The 26,250-nt window shown below is 38.6% G+C and overlaps 1 protein-coding gene across 1 annotated transcript in view; it reads left to right on the top strand.

The window, feature by feature from the left end:
* Positions 1-26,250, top strand: part of ST8SIA1 (ST8 alpha-N-acetyl-neuraminide alpha-2,8-sialyltransferase 1) — a 171,231-nt gene that overhangs the window by 108,036 nt on the left and 36,945 nt on the right. Inside the window, exon 4 of the mRNA XM_055571771.1 lies at positions 2,545-2,637. Coding sequence (XP_055427746.1) covers positions 2,545-2,637 — 93 coding nt within the window. The remainder of the gene's footprint in view (positions 1-2,544; positions 2,638-26,250) is intronic.

Raw genomic sequence — 26,250 nt, 5'->3', positions numbered from 1 at the left:
AGCCATGGATCAACCTACAAGGAACACATGGAAAAACAAAGTTGTTATCCATGAACACCAACTCCTTTCATTTACTGATGATAGAATAGGTTGACTGCACTTTCTAGCAATAGAGTTTACAGTTTTAATATAGTGAGATTGATTCTCAAATGTTATGAAGGGCCATCAAGATCGAAGGGGAAGTGATAAATTAGGAGTTTGGAATTAACATACACACACTACTATATATAAAATAGTCAACTAAGAAGGACCTACTGTATAGCACAGGGAATTATACTCAATATTCTGTCATAACCTAAGAATTTGAAAAAGAATGGAAATATGTCAATATATATGTATAACTGATTCACTTTGCTGTAAACACTTGAAATTAACAGAACATTGTAAATCAACTATATTCCAATAAAAACTAAAAAAAACTAAGTAAATAATTATATTCATCCAAGAAAAGAGAGAAAAAGGTGCTCAAATTCTAGCCTGTGTTTTATCCTGGGAGTTCTGTTCATCTTAGCAGAGATCAGTTGAATCCCAAGGTCAGCACCATGGTCAGATGAGCCTGGCCATTATGAGTAAGCTCATTCCCCAGCACAGCCCTCAGAAACCGCATGGATGTGATGGGACCGTTAGACTGTGGATGCCTCAAGTAGGCTCTGAGACCCGGCTTCCCCCAGGCTTCTCACAATGCCCATTGTGTTTGTTTTCAATGGGCACTCAGCGAAAGTCACCAACTGGCTGACTCATTACTCTGTGGGGAGCTGTCAGAAGAATCAGGATCTTATTACCAAAGAGCAGATGAAAGGAAGATTCCCAATCAAGTGAGACAAATTTCTACCTCAGATGCCCTGATGTGGTGGGAGTCACGGGGGTAAATACAAGAAAACATCAAGGAACTTGTGCTAATCAGCTGAGTCGATTCTGGACACCCCCATGTCCTGGAGAAAATTTGTCCAGGAAATTTTAATAGTTGGGAAATGGCTGAGGCCTTGATATTTGTAAGATCTCTAACAACAAATAAATGATTCTTTACTTGGCTGAAATAATACAAAGTTAGAGGTGCTCTGATGGTTGGAGTCAACTTAGAGATATGGCTAGAGAGGAGAAATCAGTACTCAGTAATAAAAGAAAAATCCAGTGGAAGCTATAGACTTATTTGGGGTGGTCATAAATAATAAATATGTATTTAGTTATATTTATTTGATCATGGCAACCCACTCCAGTATTTTTGGGGCCTCCCTGGTGGCTCAGTGATAAGGAATCTGCCTGCCTACAGTGCAGGAGACTCGAGTTCCATCCTTGGGTTGGGAAGGTACCCTGGAGGAGGTAATGGCTACACACTCCAGTATTGTTGCCTAGAGAATTTCATGGATGGGGGAGCCTGGCAGGCTACAGCCCATGGGGTTGCAAAGAGTCAGACATGATGGAGTGACAAACTGAGTTACCAAGATATGATGTTTCTGATATGGAATATTTTTGAGCTTTTGCTATGTGTGAGGCATCAAGGTAGGGACTTTTTCATACATTTCTTACTTTAATCCTTACACCCAGCTTATTGAAGGAAAAGTCATTATCTTCATTTTGTAATGGGGAAACTGAGGCAGATGTCATAACTTGGGTAACAGCCCGCTAGTAGAAAACCATGAGATTGGATTTGCAGTTGCAGCATTTTCCATTGTAAGCATTCATAAGACATTGCAGTCAAGGAGAGCACCCAGGGCAGGGTGTTGTGTGTGGGAGGGAGGAGGGGCTATTTCTGTCACCTGCACTCTTTCCCTTGTTTAGACTGGGATGGTGGAGAATCACTGCATTTTTTTGAATGACAAAACATTTTCACTGGAAGTCAACCATACGTTGGTCATGCATGCACTGATTTAGGTGGCAGAGTTTGCCTCAAATGTACTCATAATTTAGAATTCGGGAAAAGAATGAGAAACACAAGCAAATGCAATTCTTCCGTTTCTCTTGAGGCTTGTTGGTATCCACAGAGAGGACTGTAGGTCCTGTATCTTCTAGCACAGGGATCCCCACCCTCTGGGATCTAATGCCTCATGATCTGAGGTAAAGCTGATGTAATAATAATAGAAATAAAGTGCACAAAGTGTAATGTGCTTGAATCATCTTGAGACCCTCCCTCCCACCCAGTTCGTGAGAAAGTTGTCTTCCATGAAAATCAGCCCTGGACCCAAAAAGGTTGGGGACCACTGCCCAGGGGCCACACCCCTAAATGCTCATTTCAAGTCTAATGCACCCTGACTTCTCACCTCAAAAATATTTTGAATGGAATAAATTCACTCTAGTTGTATCTTTCCTTTAGTAGATTCCTTACCTCTCTCGCTGACATTTTCTTTCTTCTAACACAGAAATAGTTTTTATGACAACATTCTGAAGATTCTGTAATAGTCCTCTAACATCTATTAAAAGGAAGAGGTGACAAAAATCATTTATTTGTGAATTGAGCTAGACTTAGTAAATTCCTATTTGCCATGATAGTTGACTTGTTTTAAAAGTATGTAAATCATTCTGAAGTGCTTGTTTTTGTTTTTCTAGATGCAATCTTCCTCCTTTGTCAAGTGAATACACTAAGGATGTTGGATCCAAAAGTCATTTAGTGACAGCTAACCCCAGCATAATTCGACAAAGGTAAGAATTTATGATTTCTGCTTGTGAGGAATTAGAAAGAAGGCTTTCAGGATATTTAACATCTTAAAGACAGTGAACATAAATCAGCTTGGGAAACAAAGACAAAAACCATCTGGACAGGCAGGAAGGATGAAGGAGGGAATTGTAAATAAACTAGGCAGGATTAAGGGAATCCAAACACTGTTTCATGCTTCTGCTGGGTTTCTGTTTTTTGCCTTTAGAGATGGTAAAAAATAACATGCGAATCCACCGTTTTTGCTCAAAGAAGTAATAATATATCATGTTTACTCATTACTACTACTTTCCAACTTGTTGGCTTCAGTCCCAACTCATTGATTGGCATTGATTTGTGAACTGAAATCAGATCAGTTTTATTAAAGACAAAGAAATGACCACTTTGCTGCATCTGCATGCATGAAAATAGCAATATTGTGAGAGTGTACAAGAATGTGTGATTATATGATAATACAATATAGTACATCAAATGATATCCAGTCAGATTTGGGGGAAGAGATGGGAAATTCCTGCTCTAGTATCGATTCCAGAAATCTTGGCAGCTGCTGTGGGAGCTTTTGGGGGTCAGTCTCTATCTGATGAAGCCCAGCGGTGAGCCGTGAGCTGTTTTTCCAAGGACTGCTCATGTGGAGATTCTTGATCTCTGTGAAAAGAAGACTTGAGCATCACCTTTACGCTGTTTCATGTACACCAGCAATTAAGGGTAAAATATCCAGACAGTCTGGGTGCAGGCACTTGTCACCTAAGGAAGTCTTATCCGAGTGAATAGCACTTGAGTGTCACTTGGTAAACAATGCTGCGCTCCTTGTTTCGGTTCTGAAGTAAGTATTCCCATAAAATAGATGTTCAGAAACACAACCAAACAACTTTTAATTTGACAGATACCATGAAATTACACTTCCAGAATGTACCATTTAATTCCTCTTCGATAATGCATCAGACTGCCTGTTTCCCAGTATTGAAAACATTATGTGCTATTCATCTTTTCTTGTTGGTTTGTTGAGTTAAAAATGATACATGATTTTTTACTTCATATGCGTTGTTTTCTGAATACAAGAAAGCTGAGTGGGTGTTGACTCTGTATTTTTTATTCTGTAAATTACCTGTATTTTTTGCTAATTTTGTGCTTTTTTCTTTTTAAAAACTATTTTCCTGTTGATTTATACAAACGGTTTATATTATGTATATAGCAAATATTAATGTTTTCTTCTAACCTGACACATATTGTTTAGCTTATGTTCTGTCAGAATTCAACATTTCTATACAGTGAAATTTATTAGTCTTTTTCTTTAAAAAATTTTTCTGTAGAGAGTCTTCCTTACCACATCCACTTCAATGAGAAAATATTATCCTAATATTTTTTAATTTATTAATTATTGCTAGTATTTTAGTGCATTTATAGTTTCACTTTTATATTAAGAAATTTAATCCATTTGAATATCTTTATTTTTATAACAATGATCTTAATTTTCTCAATAAAAATATATGATCATTATAAAAAATTAAAAGAGAAAAATAAGAAAAAGATGGTAACAAAAAATTTACCCCAAACCTCACCATTTGTAGATAACTATAATTAACATGAGGTGAACTTTTTTCAGGTATTTCTTAGATTCTTCAGAACTTTGAGTGTACTGTTTCATTTCACTCAAAGTTGCCAGTCAGAAACCTAATAGAAATTTATTCATTTTTTGTTTGAGGGAAATCTTTATCTCCTCCACTAAAGTTTTTATACATTTCCTTATCTCATTGAAATTCAGAAAGTTTACCAAGACATGTTTTATCTTAGAGTGGGTCTTTTTTAATTAATGTTGCTTGACGCACTAATGGAGTTCCTTTGAGTTGGAAGACGTGGGATGTAGTGGTTAGGAGTCTGTCCACTAAAGCGTGACGATTCAGGTTGCATTTCCCTCTCACCCACTCACAGCTGTGTGAGCCTGACGGAGTTACTTAACAGTTTCTCCTTCAGTTTTCTCATCTATAAAGCAAGGATAGTAATTCTTACATAATAGATATAATGAATTAAACTATGTATATATGTATATGGTAAGTATGTGGGTATATCTGTATCAATATATTATATATGCTTATTTATGCCTGCTATATGTAAGCAATATATAAATGTTAGTTATCATTAGTATTGTTTTTCGTGTTTGTGAGCATTCTTTCAGATGCCTGATAATGTCTTCTTCTCCATTATGTTTGCTCTCTCTTTCTAGTCCTCCTATTAGGTGGATATTAGAACTTCTAGGCGTATTACCATTATTTGTAGCTCTTTCCTTGTACTGTGTAGCTTTGTGTGTGTATACGTGTGTGTGTGTGTGTGTGTGTGTGTGTATTATGTCCCAAGTACTGTAGTTGTGTTCATTCTGCTATGTAGTCTACTACTTCCATTTTTTAATTGTGTTTTTGTTTTTCATGGGCCAAATTATTTTTCCGTAGCATTTTTTATGGCTATAATGTCCTCTTAGTTATCATCAAGACAACTTTTGTGTTTTTGTTCTTTCTATATGCAGATTATTCCTCCTATTTTTTTGGATTTAATGCTACATGGGTGATTTGACATTTTCTAAAATTTATACTTTAATTTTCTGTTCATTTTTATATGATACGCCTTTTTGTTGGTGGTGTATATAGATGTATTATTTTCATAATAAATAGTTGGTTTTAAAAATATCACTGAAAACCAAAAGTGCCAGTCAAATTTATGAGTTAGTAACTTAACTGAATTTCCCCAAATTAGTGCTCTGTATTATTTTTAGTGTGATTTGTTTGTTGACATAGCTAATGTTGTATAGCAAGGAATTAGTAAGAGTAAGAAAATGAAACATTTCTATTTTATAGTTTAGTTACTGACCCTCACTCAGTCTTGGTTTTCTGTGGTTATTTTATTTTTGAGGGGAATGAGAGGTCTGATCAGCAAAATATTAGAAAATCACCAGTGATGATGGTGATGTCTCTTTAATTCAATTAAGTGGATTGAGGTTCTGGGAAAATTGAGAAGGATTCATATCAGATACAAGAGAATGAGCAAAAGATCAAGAGAATACTTGCAGAATTATTTTTCTTTGCTTATTTAAATTTTTAAAAATAATTTCAGATTCACAAGAAGTTGTAAAACAAACAAAAAATATGTAGGCAAGTCCTTTATACTCTTCAACCAGTTTACCCCAATGGTAGTGTCTTGTATAACTGCAGTATAATACTTTAACTCTCATTTTGAGTAGGAAATAAAATCACTTTTAAGAACAAATAAATGTTCTTATGAAGGGGAATGAAACATTCAGTTCATTATATTGAAGGGTAAAATATTCTATTTTTCTACCTGAATATGTGGAATTGGTGATAAGATTTTTAACAGCATGTGAAAAAGAGTATTTATCTAGAACAAGACGTAGAGCAAGATGAGAGATTGAGATGGTGATTTTGAGAAATGTTTTAACTACAGCAGGAGAAAGTAAAGTATTTCTTTCCTTTAAACACAATAATTAACTGTTTAAAAGGAAAAAATTTAATATAAATAATTAATACCAGGCAAGCAAGAGCCGTTACGATTAGTTTCGGGTCAACATTTAGTCAGTGTTTTGGCATGCCAGGTTCTGTGTTCTTTATGTGCTTTGCTTCATTTAATCCTCAGAATAATCCTAATAAGGAAGTATCTTAATGTGTGCTTTTACGGAAAACAAGATGTAAATTTTGTCATCTGCTCACGTTCACAGCTGCTACTCATCAGTCTGGGACCTCACCCAGACTTGTCTCAATCCAAAGTCACTCTTAACCAGTGACCATTGCACACCTGATCTTTCCAGATGAGCCATATATTGCGCAAGGAGACAATTGAGTTTTCACAAGTGATGTCCTTTTGGAAAAGGGAGTGAAAGTTTTCATTGAACAAAATGTATTCAATGTTGCAAGGTTTTTGAAGACAAAATCAAAATGCATACAGCAATTGCATTTTGTGAAATAAGGAAAAACATACCACTTACAATAATATTAGAGAATTTTATATACTTAACAATTAGCCAATAGGCATTCCTCGATGGTCCAGTGGCTGGGAGTTGGCACCTTCACTGTCGGTACCGAGTTCAATTCCTTCTCAGGGAACTAAGATCCTATATGCCGCGACTAAGAGTTTGCATGCTGCAACCAAAGATCTTGCATGCCACAACCAGGATGGAAGATCCCCCGTGACCCAGCTAAGACCCAGCACAGCCAAATAAATAAATACACGTTTTTTAATAGAAATTTTCACTCAGTAAGAAGGAGCTCTGCTATAGCCTTTGTCAGGATATCTTGTCCAGCATACATTCTTATTTTTAAAAAACAGCTTTATTGAGGCACAATTTATATACCCCCAAAACTGCATATGTTTATTGTGTACAGTTTGATGAGCCTGGGCATATGCAAACATCCATGATACTATCACCATCATTAAGGTAATAAACATAGCCATCACCTCCTAAAATTTCCTTGTGTCCTTTTTTTTATTTTTTTGAGTGTGTGGTAAAAATAATAACACTTAACGTGAAATCTGTTAACAAATTGTTGTTCAATGGGTAGAAAGTGAACTCCTTTTGACAGCACCCAGAATGCAGGGATTAGTCAAGGTGTCTGGGACACAGATTAGAAAGGGCTCTGCAGTTGCAGTCGCCCTCTGGACTGCACCTTAGTGGCCTAGGAGAGGTGAGGTTATTCTAATGTGGCAGCAGGGTCTGTTGGATTTTTAGACCCATTGCTGTCATCATCTTCTTTCCTTTGCTGGGTCTTGCAGGTAGAGGCAGTAAGGATCTCTTCATGAATTTGCTCTTCATTAACATATACCAGCTCTAACCCATTGGTCTGCAAACATTTTTGTCAAATACTCTTTAAAAGAACTAAGAGAGGTTCAAGAGGGAGGGTGTATTACATATATCTATGGTTGATTCATGTTGATACATAGCAGAAACAGCATTAATATAGCATTAATATTGTAAAGCAATCATCCTCCAATTAAAAATAAATAATATTTTTAAAATATAATTTTTTAAATCCAATAGTATTTCCTTCATCTTTTAAAAGTTACCTAATATTTTTGGCATAAAGTTAAATTGTTGCCAAGTATGTACTTTTAGACCATGCTGCATTGTGCATGTTTAAATATATGGTTACAAAATCTCCGAAGTGCAGTGTGGATTTAACTTTTTGTATGCTACATGTCCTTAGAGCAAAGCCAAAGCTCTTTGTCAAATTGATTCATTAAGTTGAGTTGGCTTTCTGTCAGAAAAAAAAACTGACTACCTTCTATTCAGTTAAGTGTTAACATATAACACCTTATATGGTTACAAGGTTAGCATTTAACCTCCCTTCTGAATTCTAATTATTCAACATATAAATAAGGTTATAGAAATTGCCAAAAATTGTCCCCCAGATAAAATAAGGCACAGCCTCTTTCTATTTCTTATAAAGATCTTTTTGCCTTTTCTCAGAGGACACTCTTTCAGAAGCTATGTACCTTACCAATATTTCTTTCCTGGGTGACCAGCTGGTGTTTGCACTCTGGGACAATGCATCATCATAATATTTGAGATAATAGGAGATATGTCTTTCTTTTGTGAAGTGGAAAAGGGAAAATTATGAAAGTGGAGTTTGGAAAATAGCTGTTTAGACCATCAGATTAGTCTTGAGTAAATGTTTTCAAAAAACATGTATGTAGAGGTTGAGGTTTAAAAATTCATGGCGGGGAGGGGGTGTTAATATGGGAGCTTTACAGGAACAGAGTTGCAGAGGTGTTCATTCGACAAATATAGTTTGAAATCTACTCTGGGACAGAATATACAGAGGTGAAGAAGATGGACAACTTATACCCTGAAGTTACTCCCAATTAAGAGATATTCTGTGGTCTAAGTGTCCATAAGGGGCTTAAGGGGATCTCTGAACACCTTTTGAAGTTTATTTTAACAATTTATGTGTATGTATTATATATTATTTATCAGCTTTTTGAAGGTTTCCATTACTCTTAATCGGTTTAAAATTCACTGGCCTAAACTGAGTCATTTTATCCTAACATGATATAAAAGGAGAGATTATAGTTCTCAAAGCTTGTTTCTCAGTTTCTGAATAGAATTGAAAACTCAGCCATTTTGCCCATAACAGAAGGTCAATACATATTTGGGCCAATGATGGTTAAACAAATAAAAACTGGAACTTAATTGATTGCTTTATTATGATATTAAGAATTCACTTTTGAACTTTGAGACTTCAACTTGGGAAGTTATTATTTGCAGCCACAAAAAAGAGCAGCAATGTTCTGTTTGTGTGTTTCCATGTAGGCATAATAGAGACAGTAGTATCAGGGTGAACAGCTTGGGGTCACTAATTGTTTATCTTTGCTTTTGAGATCTCAGCAAATATATATGGGCTTCCCTGGTGGCTCAATGGTAAAAAAATCTGCCTGCCAATGCAGGAGATGCAGGTTTGATCCCTGGGCCAGGAAGATCCTTTGGAGAAGAGAATGACAACCCACTCCAATATTCTTGCCTGGAGAATCCCGTGGACAGAGGAGTCTGGAGGTCTACAGTCCATGGGATCCAATGGTTATCACCTCTAATTTTACTCAAAGCAGTTGGGATTATGGAGATATTATCTGGGAGAACAATTATTTGTTTTATTGAAGTACTTTTTAAAAAATAATTTGAGCTTTGAGGAAAATGACTTGGGTCCAGAAAAGGTTATAGCAACTTCTGTTTAATATTTTATATGACTCATGCCCCAGACTGTGTTCCTAAAATGTCCTCGTCTCTTCTGTCAGCTGACTTCTTTTTCCTTTTCTCTCCAAACTTAGAGCAACTTATCAGTGTTTGCACCAAGTTTTGGCAGTCACTGATAGCCATTCTGTCTTAACATCTGCCATGATGTAAGGGAATTTAAAAGACAGATGCTAAAACTGGAACTACAGAGAACAAACAGAAGACAGAGAAGAAACACCTCTGAAAGGGTGTAGATCTGTATGGGGTTTCAAACAGACATAAGCTGTTAAGAAAACATTGAAATTAGCAATATTGAGAGTCCTCAGAGATTAAAAAATAAATAAATAAAAATTGTGGATAAACATGCCTGAGAACTTACTGAAATTTTCCGATGCAATATATTACTAAGTATGAAATTCTTATAGAAAAAAAAATGAGTTAAAAGTCAGTAGTAAAACATGAAAAGTACATAGATAGCTTTAAAAAAACCAAATAGGAATTTTAGAAATGAAAATATAATTGTTGAGATGAACAGACATCAGATTAGACATACCTGAAGAGAGTATCAGTGAACTGGGAGATAGAGCAGATAATTTGCTGGATACGAGATATGCTAGAAAATATGCTAGATTTGCTAGAAAATATGAAGATAAGACAAAGAAACTTGGATGATTAAATAGAAGTTGCTCAGTCATCTCCAACTATTTGGGACCCCATGGACTGCAGCCTGCCAGGCTCCTCCATCCCTGGGATTTTCCAGGCAAGCATACTGTAGTGGGTTGCCATTTCCTTTTCTAGGGTATCTTCCTGACCCAGGGATTGAACCGTGGTCTCCTGCATCATAGGCAGACTCTACCATCTAAGCCACCAAGGAGGATGGAATGAGAAGGCCTAAAATCCAATCTTTATTTAAATGGAATTGTGGAATTATAAAATAGAGGTGCAATGCAAGAGACCGGAATTCAATCTCTGGATCAGGAAGATCCCCTGGAGAAGCGAATGACTATCCATTCCAATATTCTTGTCTGGAGAATTCCACGGACAGAAGAGTCTGGCCATCTACAGTCATGGGGTCTCAAAGAGTTGGACATGACTAAGCAACTAACACTTTCACTACTTTCAATGGCTGAGACATCTTCAGAATTAAAGAATAATATACTCCGTAAATAGAGAAAGCAAGGTATCAAACATGGGTGAAATTAAAATTAAAATTAAAAATGCAATTCAGTAAAATTGAACTAAAGATAATAAGAAGCTTTTAAAAGCAGCTAGAGGAAAAAAGACATTATCTGCAAAAGAATGATTAGACTAAAAACAGACTTCTTCCAACAGTCAATGGAAGTCAGAAGACAGTGGGACAAGATCTTCCAAGTGCTGAAGCAAACCTTCACTGAAAGAAATTCTAAAGATTGTATCTCAGGAAAAAGGAATGTTACTTCAGAAGGAAAATTTGAGATGCAAAGAAGTTGGTAAACATATAAACAGATCTAAACAAACCTCACCTGCATGAAGTAATAATTATATGTTATCTTTACATATGATATGTAGAAGCCACAGATATGGAGAGCCTAGTTTAAGGGATGTGAGCATCCATGGACTGGGTCCTGGAACCAAGGGATGACTGTACTGGAAAATAGCATCACTTAAATTGAGGAGAGATTGATGTTTTTTTTAACTCTTGTTTCAGTTTTTGTTGCTCAATAGCAAGTAATTCTCCATGGCTTAAACAACAGTTGTTTTATTGTCTTTCACAGTTTCTGTGGGTCAGGAATTCAGGAAGGACCAGGCTCAGGAGATCTGATGCATCAAATCAACTTCAGAGGGTGGCTGGAGTTGAAATGGTGAAGAATTGGAGCAGCTGGGATAGGCTGGGCATCTCTCTTTCTCCTTGTGGTCTCAGGAATCTCTTTGTGGTCACTCACAGCATGCTCACTCAGGATAGTTGCACTGTTTATATGGTAGTGGGCTTCCACCAAAGCTAGTATCCAGAAAGAACATGGCAGGCAGAAGTCATGGTGTTTTTATGACCTCACATTGGAATGACGTATAGGTCAGTTCCATCACACTTTTTAGGTTGAGGCAACCACAAAGACCCATCCAGGGTTGAGGCAGAAGAGTCCTGGCACAGATCCTCCTGATATTAGGAGAAGTGCCAAAGTCACATTGTTAAAAGAATATGACTTCCTTCGTGGTCCAGTGGTGGGGTCTGTCTGCCAAAGCAGGGCATGCTCAGGTCTGGTAGGATCCCACATTCTGCGTGGAACAACTAAGACCTTTTGCTGGAACTACTGAGCCTGTGCTCTAGCCCCTGTGCTCCTCAACAAGAGAAGCCACTGCAATGAGAAACTCACGCACTGCAACTAGAGAAAGCCCATGTGTGGCAACGAAGACCCAGTGCAGCCCCCTCCCCCCAAAAAAGAATATGTATGCTGCTGTGCTTAGCCACTCAGTCATGTCTGACTCTTTGTGACCCCATGGGCAGAGGAACCTGGAAGGCTACAGTCCGTGGGGATTCTCCAGGCAAGAATACTGGAGTAGGTTGCCATGGCCTTCTCCTGAGAATGTTCCCAACCCGGGGATCGAACCCAAGTATCCTGCATTGCAGGCAGATTCTTTACCAGCTGAGCCACAAGGGAATCCTTGTGTATGCTAAATCATCTTTGGACAATGTAATCTGCTACTGTCTGCCTTATGTCACAACAATTCATATCCCTCGACCATTCAGAATAAACTTAACTCCTCCATGAAGAGTACCAAGACTTACTTCATCACAGCATCAGTTTCAAGTCCCAGGATCTCCAAAGAGTTGAAAGAAGGAGCAGCAACAATAACAGAAACCCAAAAAAGAATAACTTGAAAACAAAAGTACAACAAAGGGGATCCAAAAAGCTAAAATCAATTCTCTGAAAAGTTGACAAAAATTACTTAGACATTTTATCATTTTTCTACAAATCTATCCTAAAAACAAAGAGAAAAATCTCTAGTGTGTGCAAGCACATATATCATGTTGTAAGTAATTTGAAAATAGTTGCACTCTTTAGATATCCAAAAATATACCAATAGTTTTGTAACTTGTGTCCATGTTGATGGAATATTATGCAGTGATGTTATGGAATAATGTTCATGAATAATTTTAGCAAATGGTAAAATGCTTATTTAAGTGAAAAATAAATATATAAATGCATTGCTTCAATTATATAAAATTACATGCCTAAGGAGATAAATCAACATTTTCTGATTTTGCTGCAAAGGTTTATAATAGGAAAAAATCTTTAAAAAGAAAGCCTAGTTGTTTTACATTATCTCCTAATATTAACTCATTTTGATGATATAGTAGCTCCTCCAACAATAGAGGAACAAACAATAGAATGAAGCCCTGATTTTCTTTGTGTGTGTGTGTGTGTGTTCCTGCTTTTCCAGATCTAAGTGGGATTGACTTGATCCCCAAATTTTATATACCAAATTCCGAATGTTAGAACATTCTATGCATCTTTTTGGGGAACATTGTACCAGGAGCAGCAGAAGTGAGCCTGGCAATAAGAACCCAGCTCCTGACATGGAGTAGTTATCACATCAATGTCCATTTGTTTCTTCTCTTTCTCTTTCCCTCTTGTTGTTGTTGTTCAGTCGCTAAGTCGTGTCCAACTTTTCGTAACCCCATGGACTGCAGCATTCTTTCCATCTATGAAGTTCTGATCCTCAGAATTAAGTAGCTGGTCAGATCAAATGTAACTGTAAAAAGAATAATTAGTACTTAATGAGTAAATAAATATTGAAGTAACCTAAATTCTCATGATGCTTTCATGCAGGTCCACTGAGAGTAGGTTACACTTCAGTGAGAAACCTTAAGGGGTTGACCCAGCAGAGTTACTAAGTTTATATTTACTTGCAACATGTTGAATTATAAGAACATGCCTCTGTAAGTTTTTATTACTAAATTGCTTTCATTTGTTTAGTAGAACTTTTAAAAAATAAGAAGTCTATTCTTTGATTGACCCTATAAATTGTGATATGCATTTTAACTTAAACGGTGTCTGGATATGCTCTCATATCTGATCTCTGTATGACTCACACCTGCACACACAACCACAGCCCATGAGAACAGGCATCTTAAGGATCAGAGTCATGATGTAAATTATTGACGTGGGAGGAATGTACACTTGTGAGAGAGAGAACATATTTGATAAATATGATCCTTGGTGGCTCAGACAGTAAAGAATCCACCTGCAATGCAGGAGACACAAACCCTGGGTTCGGAAGATCCTCTAAAGAAGGGAATGGCAAGCCACTCCAGGATTCTTGCCTGAAGAATTCTATGGACAGAGGAGCCTGGTGGGGCTATAGTCCATGGGGTTGCAGAGAGTCATATACAACTGAGCTCCTAACGTGCATGCGTGCACATACACACACACACACACACACACACACTGCAAGTACTAATGAAGGGAAGGGTGAAAAAAAAGGGATACACACAAGATAAAATAATTGATCAGAGGAGTCCAATTTCATATTATACCATTAGTGAAACTGAGCTGCCTTTTACAGTCTCTGGTGACCAGTTAGAAGCTGAGGCAGAGTTGACACTGCCTAAGTAGGGTTTGTGCATTGTGGGTCCTGCATGTTAAGTTTGGTTGACATTTAAAATATAACCAAAATGTTGGAGTGTCTATTGTGTATAAAGGAAGGCATGGAAACAGCAATGAGTTGCCAATTTGATTTATAAACAAGTTATTTCAGAGAAATGCTGAAAGCAACTCTATATTTTCTTGTAAGGCCGCAAAATGAAGCAAAGGAAGAAAATACCCACAAGTAGATGAAACTGTATTATAAATAGTTACAAAGATGGGTGCAAAATGATTGTCTCCGTATCAAATGTCAAACAGTGCAAAGTGAAAGTAGGAAAAATTGCTGGTTCCTTTTTGTGTTGCCTGTGTGTGCTCAATTGTGTCCAACTCTTTGCAACCCTATGGACTGTAGCCCGCTGGGCTCCCCAGTTTCTTAGAATGGATCAAGGAAATGTCTAAGTGAGGAAGTTCGGCTAGTGGCAACTTCTCTGGTGGTCCAGTGGTTAAGACTCCATGCTGCCAATGCAGCGGGTACAGGTTTGATCCCTGATCAGGGTGCTAAGACCCCACCTGCTGCATGCCTAAAAGATTTAAAAAAAAAAAAAAGAGGCTAGTGCAGGGCTATCTGTAGCACTGTTGTAGAATCATTGAGTTGTAGTTTCATTGCAGTATTCTTTTTTGTGTGTATTATTGTTAAATACTATAATAACATCTCAGATCTGATGAAATACTATTTCTTTTATATAAATAATACCTGCTAATTACTGAGAAATAAAAATTATTAGGTAGAAGGAAAGAATAAATGGAGGAAGAGTGACCCATACCAGAAAGAAACACTAACCATTGCATAACCATTAGGTATATAGGACTGACCCATGGAGAGGCTGGTAAGACAAGTATTAGCATTATCCTGATTTTTCAATGACAGGCAAGTGAAGAGATTGGCTTCAATCAAATATTGTGTCGAATTGGCTTGAACCTAGGACTTTGGACTCCTTTCTTTTCCTGGAGAGTAGTTGGAGAACTATCACCTAGGGGTTTATAGTTGCTATCACAGCTTATATTTAATTGTTATCTCTGGGAGATGAGGGAATAGAAAACTCCAAGAGGCTAGGAAGGAGTTTACCATTTAAAAGGGAAAGGGAGAATTTTTGATTAGGAAACAATTGGGTGAAACTCCTGAGGACATTAAAAAAAGTGATTTATGCATTTGTAATACTACATACTGCAGCCAAGAAATTAAAAGATCCTTTCTCCTTGGAAGAAAAGCTATGACAAACCTAGAGTGAGTGAGTGAAGCCACTCAGTTGTGTCCAACTCTTTGTGACCCCATGGACTGTAGCCTACCAGGCTCATCCGTCCATGGGGTTTTTCAGGCAAGGGTACTGGAGTAGGTTGCCATTTCCTTCTCCAGGGGATCTCTCGAACCTAGACAGCGTATTAAAAAGTAGAGACATTATTTTGCCGACAAAGGTCCATCTAGTCAAAGCTATGGTTTTTCCAGTGGTCATGTATAGGTGTGGGAGTTGGACCGTAAAGAAAGTTGAGTGCCGAAGAATTGATGCTTTTCAACTGTGGTGTTGGAGAAGACTCTTGAGAGTCCCTTGGACTCCAAAGAGATCAAACCAGTCAGTCTTAAAGGAGATCAACCATGAATAGTCATTGGAATGACTAATGCTGAAGCTGAAGCTCCGATACTTTGACCACCTGATGGGAAGAGTTGACTTATTGGACAAGACCCTTGATGCTGGGAAAGATTGAGGGCAGTGGGAGAAGGAGGTAACAGAGGATGAGATGGTTGGATGGCATCATCAATTCAATGGACATGAATTTGGGCAAACCCTGAGAGATACGAAGGACAGGAAAGCCTGGCATGCTGCAGTCCATGGGGTTGCAAAGAGTTGGACATGAGTGAGTAGCTGAACAACAGCAAAAATACTGTAGTAGTAAGATTCTGATAGCAGCAGGAAAGAAAGAAAGAACACAATCTCGATAAATGTTAAAAAAAAAGAAAAACAGAAGAAACCACGGGATTACTACTGAGACATGAAGAGTCAGAAAGAAAAAGACCCTGGCCACTGCAAGTTAATACAGAAAACTTTTGTATTAAGGCTGAATTTACCATCTCTCCTATTTCAAGTTGTTTTGTTGGGGGCTGTTTCAAAGAGAAGCACCCCTTCACTAAATACTTGCTTTTATTCTTTATAGCTTTAAACTCACCCCTAAGTGTTTCCCAGGCTTCACCTGTGGTTCAGCAGTAAAAGAATCGGCCTGCGAATGCAGGAGACTTGGGTTCCATCCCTGGGTTGGGAAGATCCCAGGGAGAAGGAAATGGCAACCCACTCCAGTATTCCTTGCCTGGGAAATCCCATGGACAGAGGAGCCTGATGGGCTTACAGTCCATGGAGTCACAAAAGAGCTGGACGTGACTTAGCAACTAAACAACAGCAGCAAGTATTTCCCACCTGCACAAAAGGAAATTGATTACTCATTTTCAGGATAAATTGTGATTACCCCTCACTGGGTTCTCTTCTTCTATTATGATTCACCTTTTTACAATCAATTCTCACAGCCAGATTATCTTGTGATATTTTAACTGAGATCTTCTTTAAATGCCTCCAATTGCTTTCCTTCAGAGAAGGCCCTTGTCATCACCTTCTAGTTCAATGTGCACTGTTGTGAAAATACTCTTCCCCAGGGTACCTCCTCTTCTGGACCACTCCTGCCGTTTCTCCACTGGAGCTGACTTCTGCTCTTCTTTGTGACCACTCAGGCTTGTGAGCCACACTCTCTGCTTAGTGTCCTTTTTTCTCATATTGGAGTAGTTTCTCTTTTTTACTGCTCTCACCTTCCATTAGCGGTAATTATCAGTCCAAAGAAACCAGCTTTCCTATGTGCTACTAAGAACTGGTAGGCAGTTCCACAGCATTTTCCAAGTCCATTTACTCTTCCACTTCTAGATGATTATATACTGTCTTCTCTCTCAGACTTCCAGCATCTCCTGTTCATCCCGCTTCTTCAAGGTGATAACGTTGCTTTCCACTTTTCAGAGAAAATAGATGAGAAGGAAACCTCCCCGCTCCCCCTCCACAATCCCAGTCCCTCTTGCCTGGAGTTAATCCACTTCTTATTCCTTCTTTTTTTTTTTTTTTTAAAGTACCTGTTTATAGTACAGCTTCCCAAATCTTAACCATTTGTTTAAGTCAGCAGTCCCCAACCATTTTGGCACCAGGGACCAATTTCATGGAAGACAATGTTTCCATGGACCAGGGATGGCTGATAGCTTCAGGATAATTCAAGCTCATTTCATTTATTATGCTGCCATTGGTCTGACAGGAGACAGGAGGCAGAGCTCAGGCAGTAAGTAGCGCGAACGGTGGGGAGTGGCTGTAAATACTGATGAAGCTTTGCTCACTCACCCACCTCTTGCCTCCTGCTGTGTGGCCCAATTCCTAACAGGCCTCAGGTTGGGGACCCCTGATTTAAATGACATTTAGCTGTATCAGCAGTTTCAGCTTTTTTAAAGAATGAGTCCTGGAATCTTTTCATGTGTTCTAATATGTGTGTGCTGCATGCTCCATGTCCAACTCTTTTGCAACCCCATGGACTGAAGCCCCCCACGCCCCTCAGTCCATGGAATTTTTCAGGCAAGAACACTGGAGTGGGTTACCATGCCCTTCTCCAGGGGATCTTCCCAACTTAGGGATGGAACCCACATTGTGTCTCCTACATTGGCAGGTGGATTCTTTACCACTGCACCACTTGGGAAGCATCATTCTAATCTACTAGATGCAAGTTGGTAGTCTAGAATCTTCCCGTGTGTGTCTGTATATGTGTATGTGTGTGTCTGTAGAATTTTCCCGTGTGTGTCTGTATATGTGTATGTATGTGTCTGTAAATCTTCCTTTACTATCATCCTAAAGATTCGCTTCACCTTTTACGTGTATTGATCGCTGAATTCATGTAATCTGTATCATCTTGCTTGGATTATCTCTTCAGTTTGCTGGTGCATAGTCTCCAATAGCTTACCAAGAATAGGTACAAGGGAATTAAATGTTTTGAGACCCTGTGTGTCTGAAATTCGGAGAAGGCAATGGCACCCCACTCCAGTACTCTTGCCTGGAAAATCCCATGGACAGAGGAGCCTGGAAGGCTGCAGTCCATGGGGTCGCTAAGAGTCGGACATGACTGAGCGACTTCACTTTCACTTTTCACTTTCATGCATTGGAGAAGGAAATGGCAACCCACTCCAGTGTTCTTGCCTGGAGAATCCCAGGGATGGGGGAGCCTGGTGGGCTGCCATCTATGGGGTTGCCCAGAGTCGGACACGACTGAAGTGACTTAGCAGCAGCAGTGTCTGAAATTATCTTTATTCTGCTCTCACACTTGATTGACATTATTGTTATAATTTTACTTCTTGTTTGGAAGTCCTTTTAGCATTTAGAAGGCATTTTTCCAGTATTTTCTAGATTCCAGAGTTGCTTTTGAGAAAAGTGATGTCATTCTGATTCCTTACTTTTGTATATGACCGGGAGTTCTGTTTCGCCTTGCACTCCAAGCTGGTCTTATCTTTACCTCCTCGTCTTCCAGCACCCCCAGTATTTTGAAATTTCACAATGATGGGCCTTGTTATTATTGGCCTACTTTCATTTATCATGTTAGAACTCTGGACCTTTTTAATCTGAAAGCTCATATCCTCCCACTTCAGGAAATGTTCTTGGGTTATTTCTTTAATTCCATGTTGTTACTTGTTAGTTCTCATCTTACTTTTCCTAGTAGTACCATGTGACACATTTGATCCTTCCTCTTAATGCGTCTTCAGTTAGCTTCCTGAAGCTTCCTTCACTTAGCTAGCTTCACTTAGCTTCACACTCTTGGTTTCATGCTGTTTCAAAAGCCACTGCTTCTTAGTAGCTTTTTCTGACTTATCTTCTAAATCTATAAACATTGGAGGGGCCCAGGAATCTATCCTCTAACATTTCTTTTTCACTGTTTGTTCATTCTCTATAGGCTTTCTCCCAGTTACATGGTTTTAAATACTATATGTACTCTGATGACTCCTAAATTTGTACTGTAGCCAGGACCTAATTCTATAATCTCCAGGCTCATATACCCAACTCCCAGCTTGGCTGATCTATTTGGATATTGAATATGAATTTCAAACTTAAAATTATCTGTGCAGAACTCTTTTTTTTCCTCCCTTTAAGACCCATGGGTTCTGTCATCTTCTTCGTCAGAAAAAACAAAAATTTTCAGTTGTTCAGTTCAGAAGATTCCACTCGTTCAGTTCATAAACCTTCGAGTCTGTCTTGGCTTATCTCTTTCTTGCATACCTTGCTTTTGATTAACTCCACTGCCAGTGCTGATGAACCTTCTCTTAAACATTGTAACCATTTTTCACCTTACCCACAGCCACTACCTGGTCCAGACCACCACGGTCTCTTTTCTGGTTTATGCAATAGTCTTCCAACAAATTTTTATGCTTCCACTCTTACCACGTGTGCCATTCAGTAGGCTATTGTCTCTTAACTACGGACACAATTTCCTATACAGTGTTTTGTGATGTTGGAACCAGGACTCTACAAATCATATTTTTCCCTTGCCAGCTGGTTGCCTGAGGCTTTCCAATAGGGGGCAATAGACAGAGACTGGAGGAAGAGGGCCTTTCTTCTTCCTCTTGGCATCCTGTGGATTTCCTGTCTTCATCCTTGAGTTTCCTGTCTCCTTATGATTCTTATAGCATCACCCTAGCAACCGTCCCTTTCCATAGCAGTAGCTGAATCCATTGGCAGTTTTTCTAACACTTTTAAGCCAGTCACCACACAATAAGAAATTCTTATTCTTGTCTTCTTGTAAACCCACAACAACCCAATCTAAGTATTAGCATAAAATGAAAGAGTTAGTCTTGGCCACCCCAAATTCTTCTGTTTCCTTATTCTCTTTTCAGGCACTTTCTTCCCACATGGACTGGTTTTTCTGCTTTAAATTTTGGCCTCAGCCTTTTTTTTTTTTTTTTTAATTTTATTTTATTTTTAAACTTTACATAACTGTATTAGTTTTGCCAAATATCAAAATGAATCCGCCACAGGTATACATGTGTTCCCCATCCTGAACCCTCCTCCCTCCTCCCTCCCCATTCCATCCCTCTGGGCTCAGCCTTAAAGCAATTATTTTCTGTGATGTTCTTCAGCTCAAGGGCGGGAAAATGGCTAGTATTTGTTAATCTGATCGGTTGCTTGCCTCTTACCTGTCTGGGAGTGCAGGTGTTAGTGATGGGGTAGTGATGGTAGCACAGATGGTATTTCACATCAGGATCTCCAGCAGGACATGGGTCTTTGGGAAAACATATGCAGGATTCTAATATAATTGTATATTTAAATGTTTACATTTAGGGAATTTAAGAAACGTTTTTGTTGTTTTCACAATTCAAGTTAAACGAAATCATGTTCAGCAACATTTTCTTTTGGTTGTTTGGGATTTACAGGTTTGTGATTCTTAGTGGAGGTCACAGCTGCCTTGGGATACAGTGTAGGGACAGTGGTCCAAGAGATCGTAATGTTTATTTATTTATTTTTGGCTACATTGGGTCTTTGTTTCTGTGCGAGGGCTTTCTCTAGTTTTGGCACACGGGCTTCTTATTGTGGCTTGGCTTGTCATGGAGCATGGGCTCTAGGGATCTGAGGCATGTGGAATTTTTCTGGACCAGGGATGGAACCTGTGTGCCCTGCATTGGGAGGTGGATTCTTTACCACTGAGCCACCAGGGAAATCCATAATGTTTATTAAGGAGAAATTTGGTTTGAGAAACTCTGCTTTATATTTTCTCTTTCTCTTATTTCAGCATCCTATCTCCCATTCCAGTGATGGGGAGTTCCTTCTTTACAAGAGCCCTGTCCCGGAGGCAGGACCCTTTGATTCAGATCTTTTCAATGCCCAGTCCCTACTCTTTTTTTCCCTAAGACAGTAACAAGTCATTTGAGTAACACATCTTTATTGACATATTAATGACTGATAATGGGTTAGTGTTTTACTCCTCTCAGTGTCTTTATGGAACCACCTGGAGGAATCTAAGTGCTTTAGCAAATGAGAATAATTCTCTAACTCTGGAAATGGCAGACACCTCCACTATCTTAGGAGTGGGAGCTGGGGAGGTATTTTCTGTGAAGGATTGGAAAGGAGTCACCTTTAGGGCTGTTTGTGTCAGAATAGGTATACAGCTGGTTATTCCTAGAGCTGACCCTGCTGCCACAAGATTAATGATGGTTTTTGGAGAACTAATGGGAAACAGACTCTGCTTTTTTTCTATGTCACAGAGCCTGTGGTCTGCTGCTGTCTTCTTAAACCAGAGGCTCCTGAAAGGTTGTCTCCTTCTTAGGTTACCTCTCAGCTCATCACTGCAACAAATTCTGTGAAACAAAAAGGCTGTCTTTTTCAAATCTTTCCTATATAATAGCCTGTGCCAGATATCATTAAAAAGTCCAGAAGGCATAGGCTTCCTAATGAATTCTCATTAGATACTTGTTTTCTGATTAGAAACACTTGTGTTATTGTGAAGGAGCTTTCAGTTATTATTTGTTTGAACATTTTTCTCCTCCCTTGAGATGCTTTTCTTTCTTTTAAAATTGAAGTATAATTGATTTGGGCTTCCAAGGTGGCTCAGTGGTAAAGAATCCACCTGTCAGTGCAGGAGATGTGGGTTTGATCCCTGAGTCAGGAAGATTTCCTGGAGAAGAAAATGGCAATCCATTCCAGTATTCTTGCCTGGGAAATCCTATGGACAGAGGAGCCTGGTGGGCCACAGTCCATGGCATCACAAGAGTCGGACACACCTGAAAGACTATACCATCACCACTACCACCATGGTATAAGAATGGCCATGGTGACCAATTTTAAGCTACAAGTGTGATGTCTGATTGGAATTGAGAAGTGCAAAGGACTCATGTGCCTTCAGGAGCTAACTTCAGCTGGATCTGTTATTCACAATTTGAGAAAAAAAAATAGTTTAAACATTCTCTCTAAGCTCACATACCAAAATCCTTGGTATGTATTGTATACTCCTTATATTAGTTTGTGCGCTGCCATAGCAAACTGGGTGGCTGAAACCAACAGTTGTATTGTCTCACAGCCCTAGAGGCTGGCAGTCTGGAATCCAGGTATCGACCTGTAGAGTCATCATTCCAGTCTCTGCCTTTGCCATCACATGGCATTCTCCTGTGTGCTTCTGCGCGGCTGTGTCTTCTCGTCTTGCAAGAGTATCAGTCATTGGATTAGGGCCCATCCTAATCTGTTGTGACCTAATTTTGACATAACTAATTACATCATGAAGGCCCTATTTCCGAATAAGGTTGCATTCTGAGTTTCTGGGTGGACAGAGATTTTGGGAAGGACTTTATTCAACCCAGTGTAAGGATTAATTCATGAAACATAAGAAAACAGGGACTTGCCTGGTAGTCCATTGGTTAAGAATCCACCTTTCAATGAGAGAGACGCAGGTTTGAACCCTGGTCAGGGAACTGGGTTCCCACGTGCCACAACTGGAGAGAAGCCTGCACTCTGCAACCAGAGAAAGGAAAGAGCCCTCTTGCCGCAATGAAGGTCCTGTATGCTGCAACCAAGACCGGATGCAGCCAAATAAATAAATAAATAAATGAAATCTTAAAATAAGAGTAAGTTTTTTTAGAAAAAGACAGCCACCACACAAAAATAACATTAATGTTACTATTTTTTTGTTCTGAGGATGGAATGTTTTCTGCTGGCAGAAATCACAGAAGGATGATTATTTGACTCCAGAACTTTTAAATTTCTTCATTCCCAGAACATGAATAAAGTAGAAAATCCAACAATGATTTGGGGGAGAATTTACATCACCTATGAAAAGAAAAAGGGTAAAACTCTTCCATATTTAAAGATAGTATGTAAATAGACACCAAAAATATTACAGCCCAGGAGATAATTGGATATAAAGGTGGAAAAGTCATAAAGAAGTGCAGAGGGCCTATGAGATGAGTAAGTATTCACAGTATTGATAGTTAAATACAATTACATCAAAATAGCAAGCTGTCTATTTTTAACCATCGGAATAGCAAAAATAAAGAGAAACAATAATGATGTTCATTCTCACAGGAGAACAATGGGGGACTAAATTAGTGCAATCTTTTGTTTTAGAAAAACAAAAGAATTTACATCTATTAAGAAACTTAAAAATGTTATTACCTTTTGAATTAGTAATAACACTTCTGAAAGGCAATCCTACAATGATAATCTTGAAATCTGTATAGCAAAACAAAACAAAAAGAAATAGGAAGGAGGGAATCAAAGAATTAAGTCTTTTTTTGAATAATTAGAAACATTCTTATTGTTAAAGATTTATTGTAGAGAATGTAATCCATTCTAGGTAGTCTAAGCATAAAGGGACTTTTAAAAATGGATCTTAAAATCATTGGGTGGCTGATGAAACATTGAGGAAACAGAGAACGACTCCCAAAGCTAGACTGCAGAACAAGTGTGATCAGTAGGGTGCAGAGCAGGAAGCCTGCCACAGTGAGAAACCACACCAGTAGCTGCTAGCTCCAGACTCCAGCTTCTTTAGTCAGAATCTGACTTGCAAATAAAGACAGTTGTTTCCAGTTTTGTTCTGCACTCCCGAGACTGAAGTTGTTCATTTGGCTGAATTTCCATAGGAAATGACCAGGCAAAGACACCCAGTTGGAGTTAGTTGAGTTTCCGCAGCCTCGGTTAGGTCCTTCTGGTCCTTTTTCCCCCACTTCTGTAGAATTTCCTGCGGCCAATACTTCTTTCTCCTTGCTTGCCTCAGCTATGATGTTCAGATCAGAAATGGCAATCAGAGAATATCTGTCTCTTAAAAAAAGCTAAACACTTGAAAAAAGAACCTAGAATATTCTACTGAACAGTCACTATGAAAATTGTTAGAGTTGGACCATAAAGAAAGCCGTGTGCCAAAGAATTGATGCTTTTGAACTGTGGTGTTGGAGACAATTCTTGAGAGTCCCTTGGACTGCAAGGAGATCAAACCAATCAATCCTAAAGGAAATCATTCCTGGATATTCATTGGAAAGACTGATGCTGAAGCGGAAGCTCCAATATTTTGGCTACCTGATGCAAAGAACTAACTCACTGGAAAAGATCCTGATGCTGGGAAAACTTGAAGGCAGGAGGAGAAGGGGACGACAGAGGATGAGATGGCTGGATGGCATCACCGACTCACTGGACATGAGTTTGAGCAAACTCCGGGAGTTGGTGATGGACAGGTAAACCGTGTGTACTGCAGTTTATGGGGTTACAAAGAGTCAGACATGACTAAGTGACTGAACTGACTGAATATTACTTGCTTTTCTTCCACATTGAGTTCTTATTTAATTAATATTCCTTTGGTATTTTGAATGAGTAATTTTTACCAACTATGACAAAGACATAAACTCTTCAGTGTCTTTTCTCTCTTCCTTAAGTGTTGGAGATTTTCTTTGTGGAAAATTAGAGGTTTTCTCATGTACCTTGATTCCTGGAATAAAACTACTCAAGAAGAGCAAAAAGGTTTTTTGTTTTTTTTTTTTCCCTATGACTCCTTATTGTGAGTCAGCTTCTCTTGCTGAACATTTCTCTGGACCATGCTTTTTCAACTCAGCATATGACCTACCAAGACTTTTCTCAGAGATTCTGAGGAGCAGTTAACTGCTCCACCTAGTTGCAGGAAACCCTTACAGGATGATGCTAAATGGTATTGACTCATGTGTTAAAAATAAAATTAACCCAAAAGCAGATATAATAAATCAATGCATTTTTCCCCAAAGTCATCCTTCCTACAAATATATTTGGTCTATCATCCTAAAACACTGTGATTATAGAGCATGATATTAAGATGATTTCAGCATATGTGCTGTTCTCTTTTTTTTAACCTTTCTTTCCCAGTTTTAAACAGTGGGAGAAGTTGATATTAACCATGTTTTCAAGAGATAGGAGAATGACTTTTGTGTATATATAAAATATGAAATTTGTTATCAAAATACTTTCTAGCTGAGGTAGGCAGTGACTCAGGACAGATAGAAATGGAAGAAATCGCTATTTGCCCCACATCTACGTGTAAGTGCCAAAGATGGTTAACTTTAAAAACTGATGTAATCTACTAAAACTTGAATCACAACATTAAAATAGATGTTCTGTTTTCAACAACTGTAATATAATTAACTCTTAGCCTCTGTTCTTACCTAGCCATAGAATCAACTCTTTTGCAGTCTGCTGAGGTTTGTTTGGGGCTGTTTGCAGTTCATGATTAGAAAGAATTAGAGGTGAGAGGAATGGGTGTATAATTAGTCCTTGAAGTTGAAGAGAGCAAGTGGGACAGACCTTTTCACCTCCTCTTCTTTATTATTTTCTTCCCTTTGCTATTTCTCTCTAGATTGTTGTTCATTGTGGCAGATAAAGAATGGAGTCAGTGATAGGGAAAGAAGTGAAGTGATTTTTGTTCCTTTTCTCTATTTATTTCTCTAATTCTGTAGCACACAAGCTTTTGATCCCCTGATTTTATCTTCCCATTTGTTTTTGGTAGCATTTTTCATTCACCTCTTCTTCTTGTCCCTTTGTTTCCTATTCTTCTGTTCTCTTTCTTTTTTTCCTTTCTTCTCCATCTGTCCTCATGCCTCCTTTTCTTTTTTTCCAGGTGATGGTATACATTGGAGAGTCAGGGTATTAAGAGAGTGTATGAGCAGGGTGTGTGTCTGAAAGGACCACATGTCTCTCCAAGGCGACTGGTAGCCCAAGTGGAGTCCATGTTGGTGCTGGGAGGTGAATTAAAAATGACTGAAGAGTGTGCCCAAAGGTAGGCTTGAGATAATATCTCCAGATCTCCATAGCCTCCCTGGATATTATGAGAATTATGACATTTCTATATTTCCAGTAGAAAGATACAAAAACATTAGAAATACCAATGGAGAGGGAATTCTCTGGTGGTTTAGTGGTTAGGACTTTGCACTTCCACTTCAGGGGCACGGATTTGATCCCTGGCTGGGGAATTAAGATCCCATATGCGGTGCTGCCTGGCCAGAAAAAAAAAAAAAAAAAAAAAAGTACCAATGGAGAAGAAGAGGTCCCAGATTGGGGAAAGGCAGGCAGCCATGGATTACAGAACAGCAGAGGGGACCATGACTTGAGTAGAAGTCAGCTTGGTGTCCAAAAAAACCAGAGATACTAGCCACATCTCAGAGACACTAGAGCTAAACCCTAAGAATCCAATAACAGCAACCACACCAAGTTAGAGATGACCAGAGAATCCATTATTACTTTGAGACTCAAGAA

The sequence above is a fragment of the Bubalus kerabau genome, chromosome 1 (genome assembly GCF_029407905.1).
Source record: "Bubalus kerabau isolate K-KA32 ecotype Philippines breed swamp buffalo chromosome 1, PCC_UOA_SB_1v2, whole genome shotgun sequence".
In the NCBI taxonomy this organism is placed as follows: Eukaryota; Metazoa; Chordata; class Mammalia; order Artiodactyla; family Bovidae; genus Bubalus; species Bubalus kerabau.
Note: the sequence above shows the minus strand (reverse complement) of the source record. Positions and strands in the feature narration are given on the sequence as shown.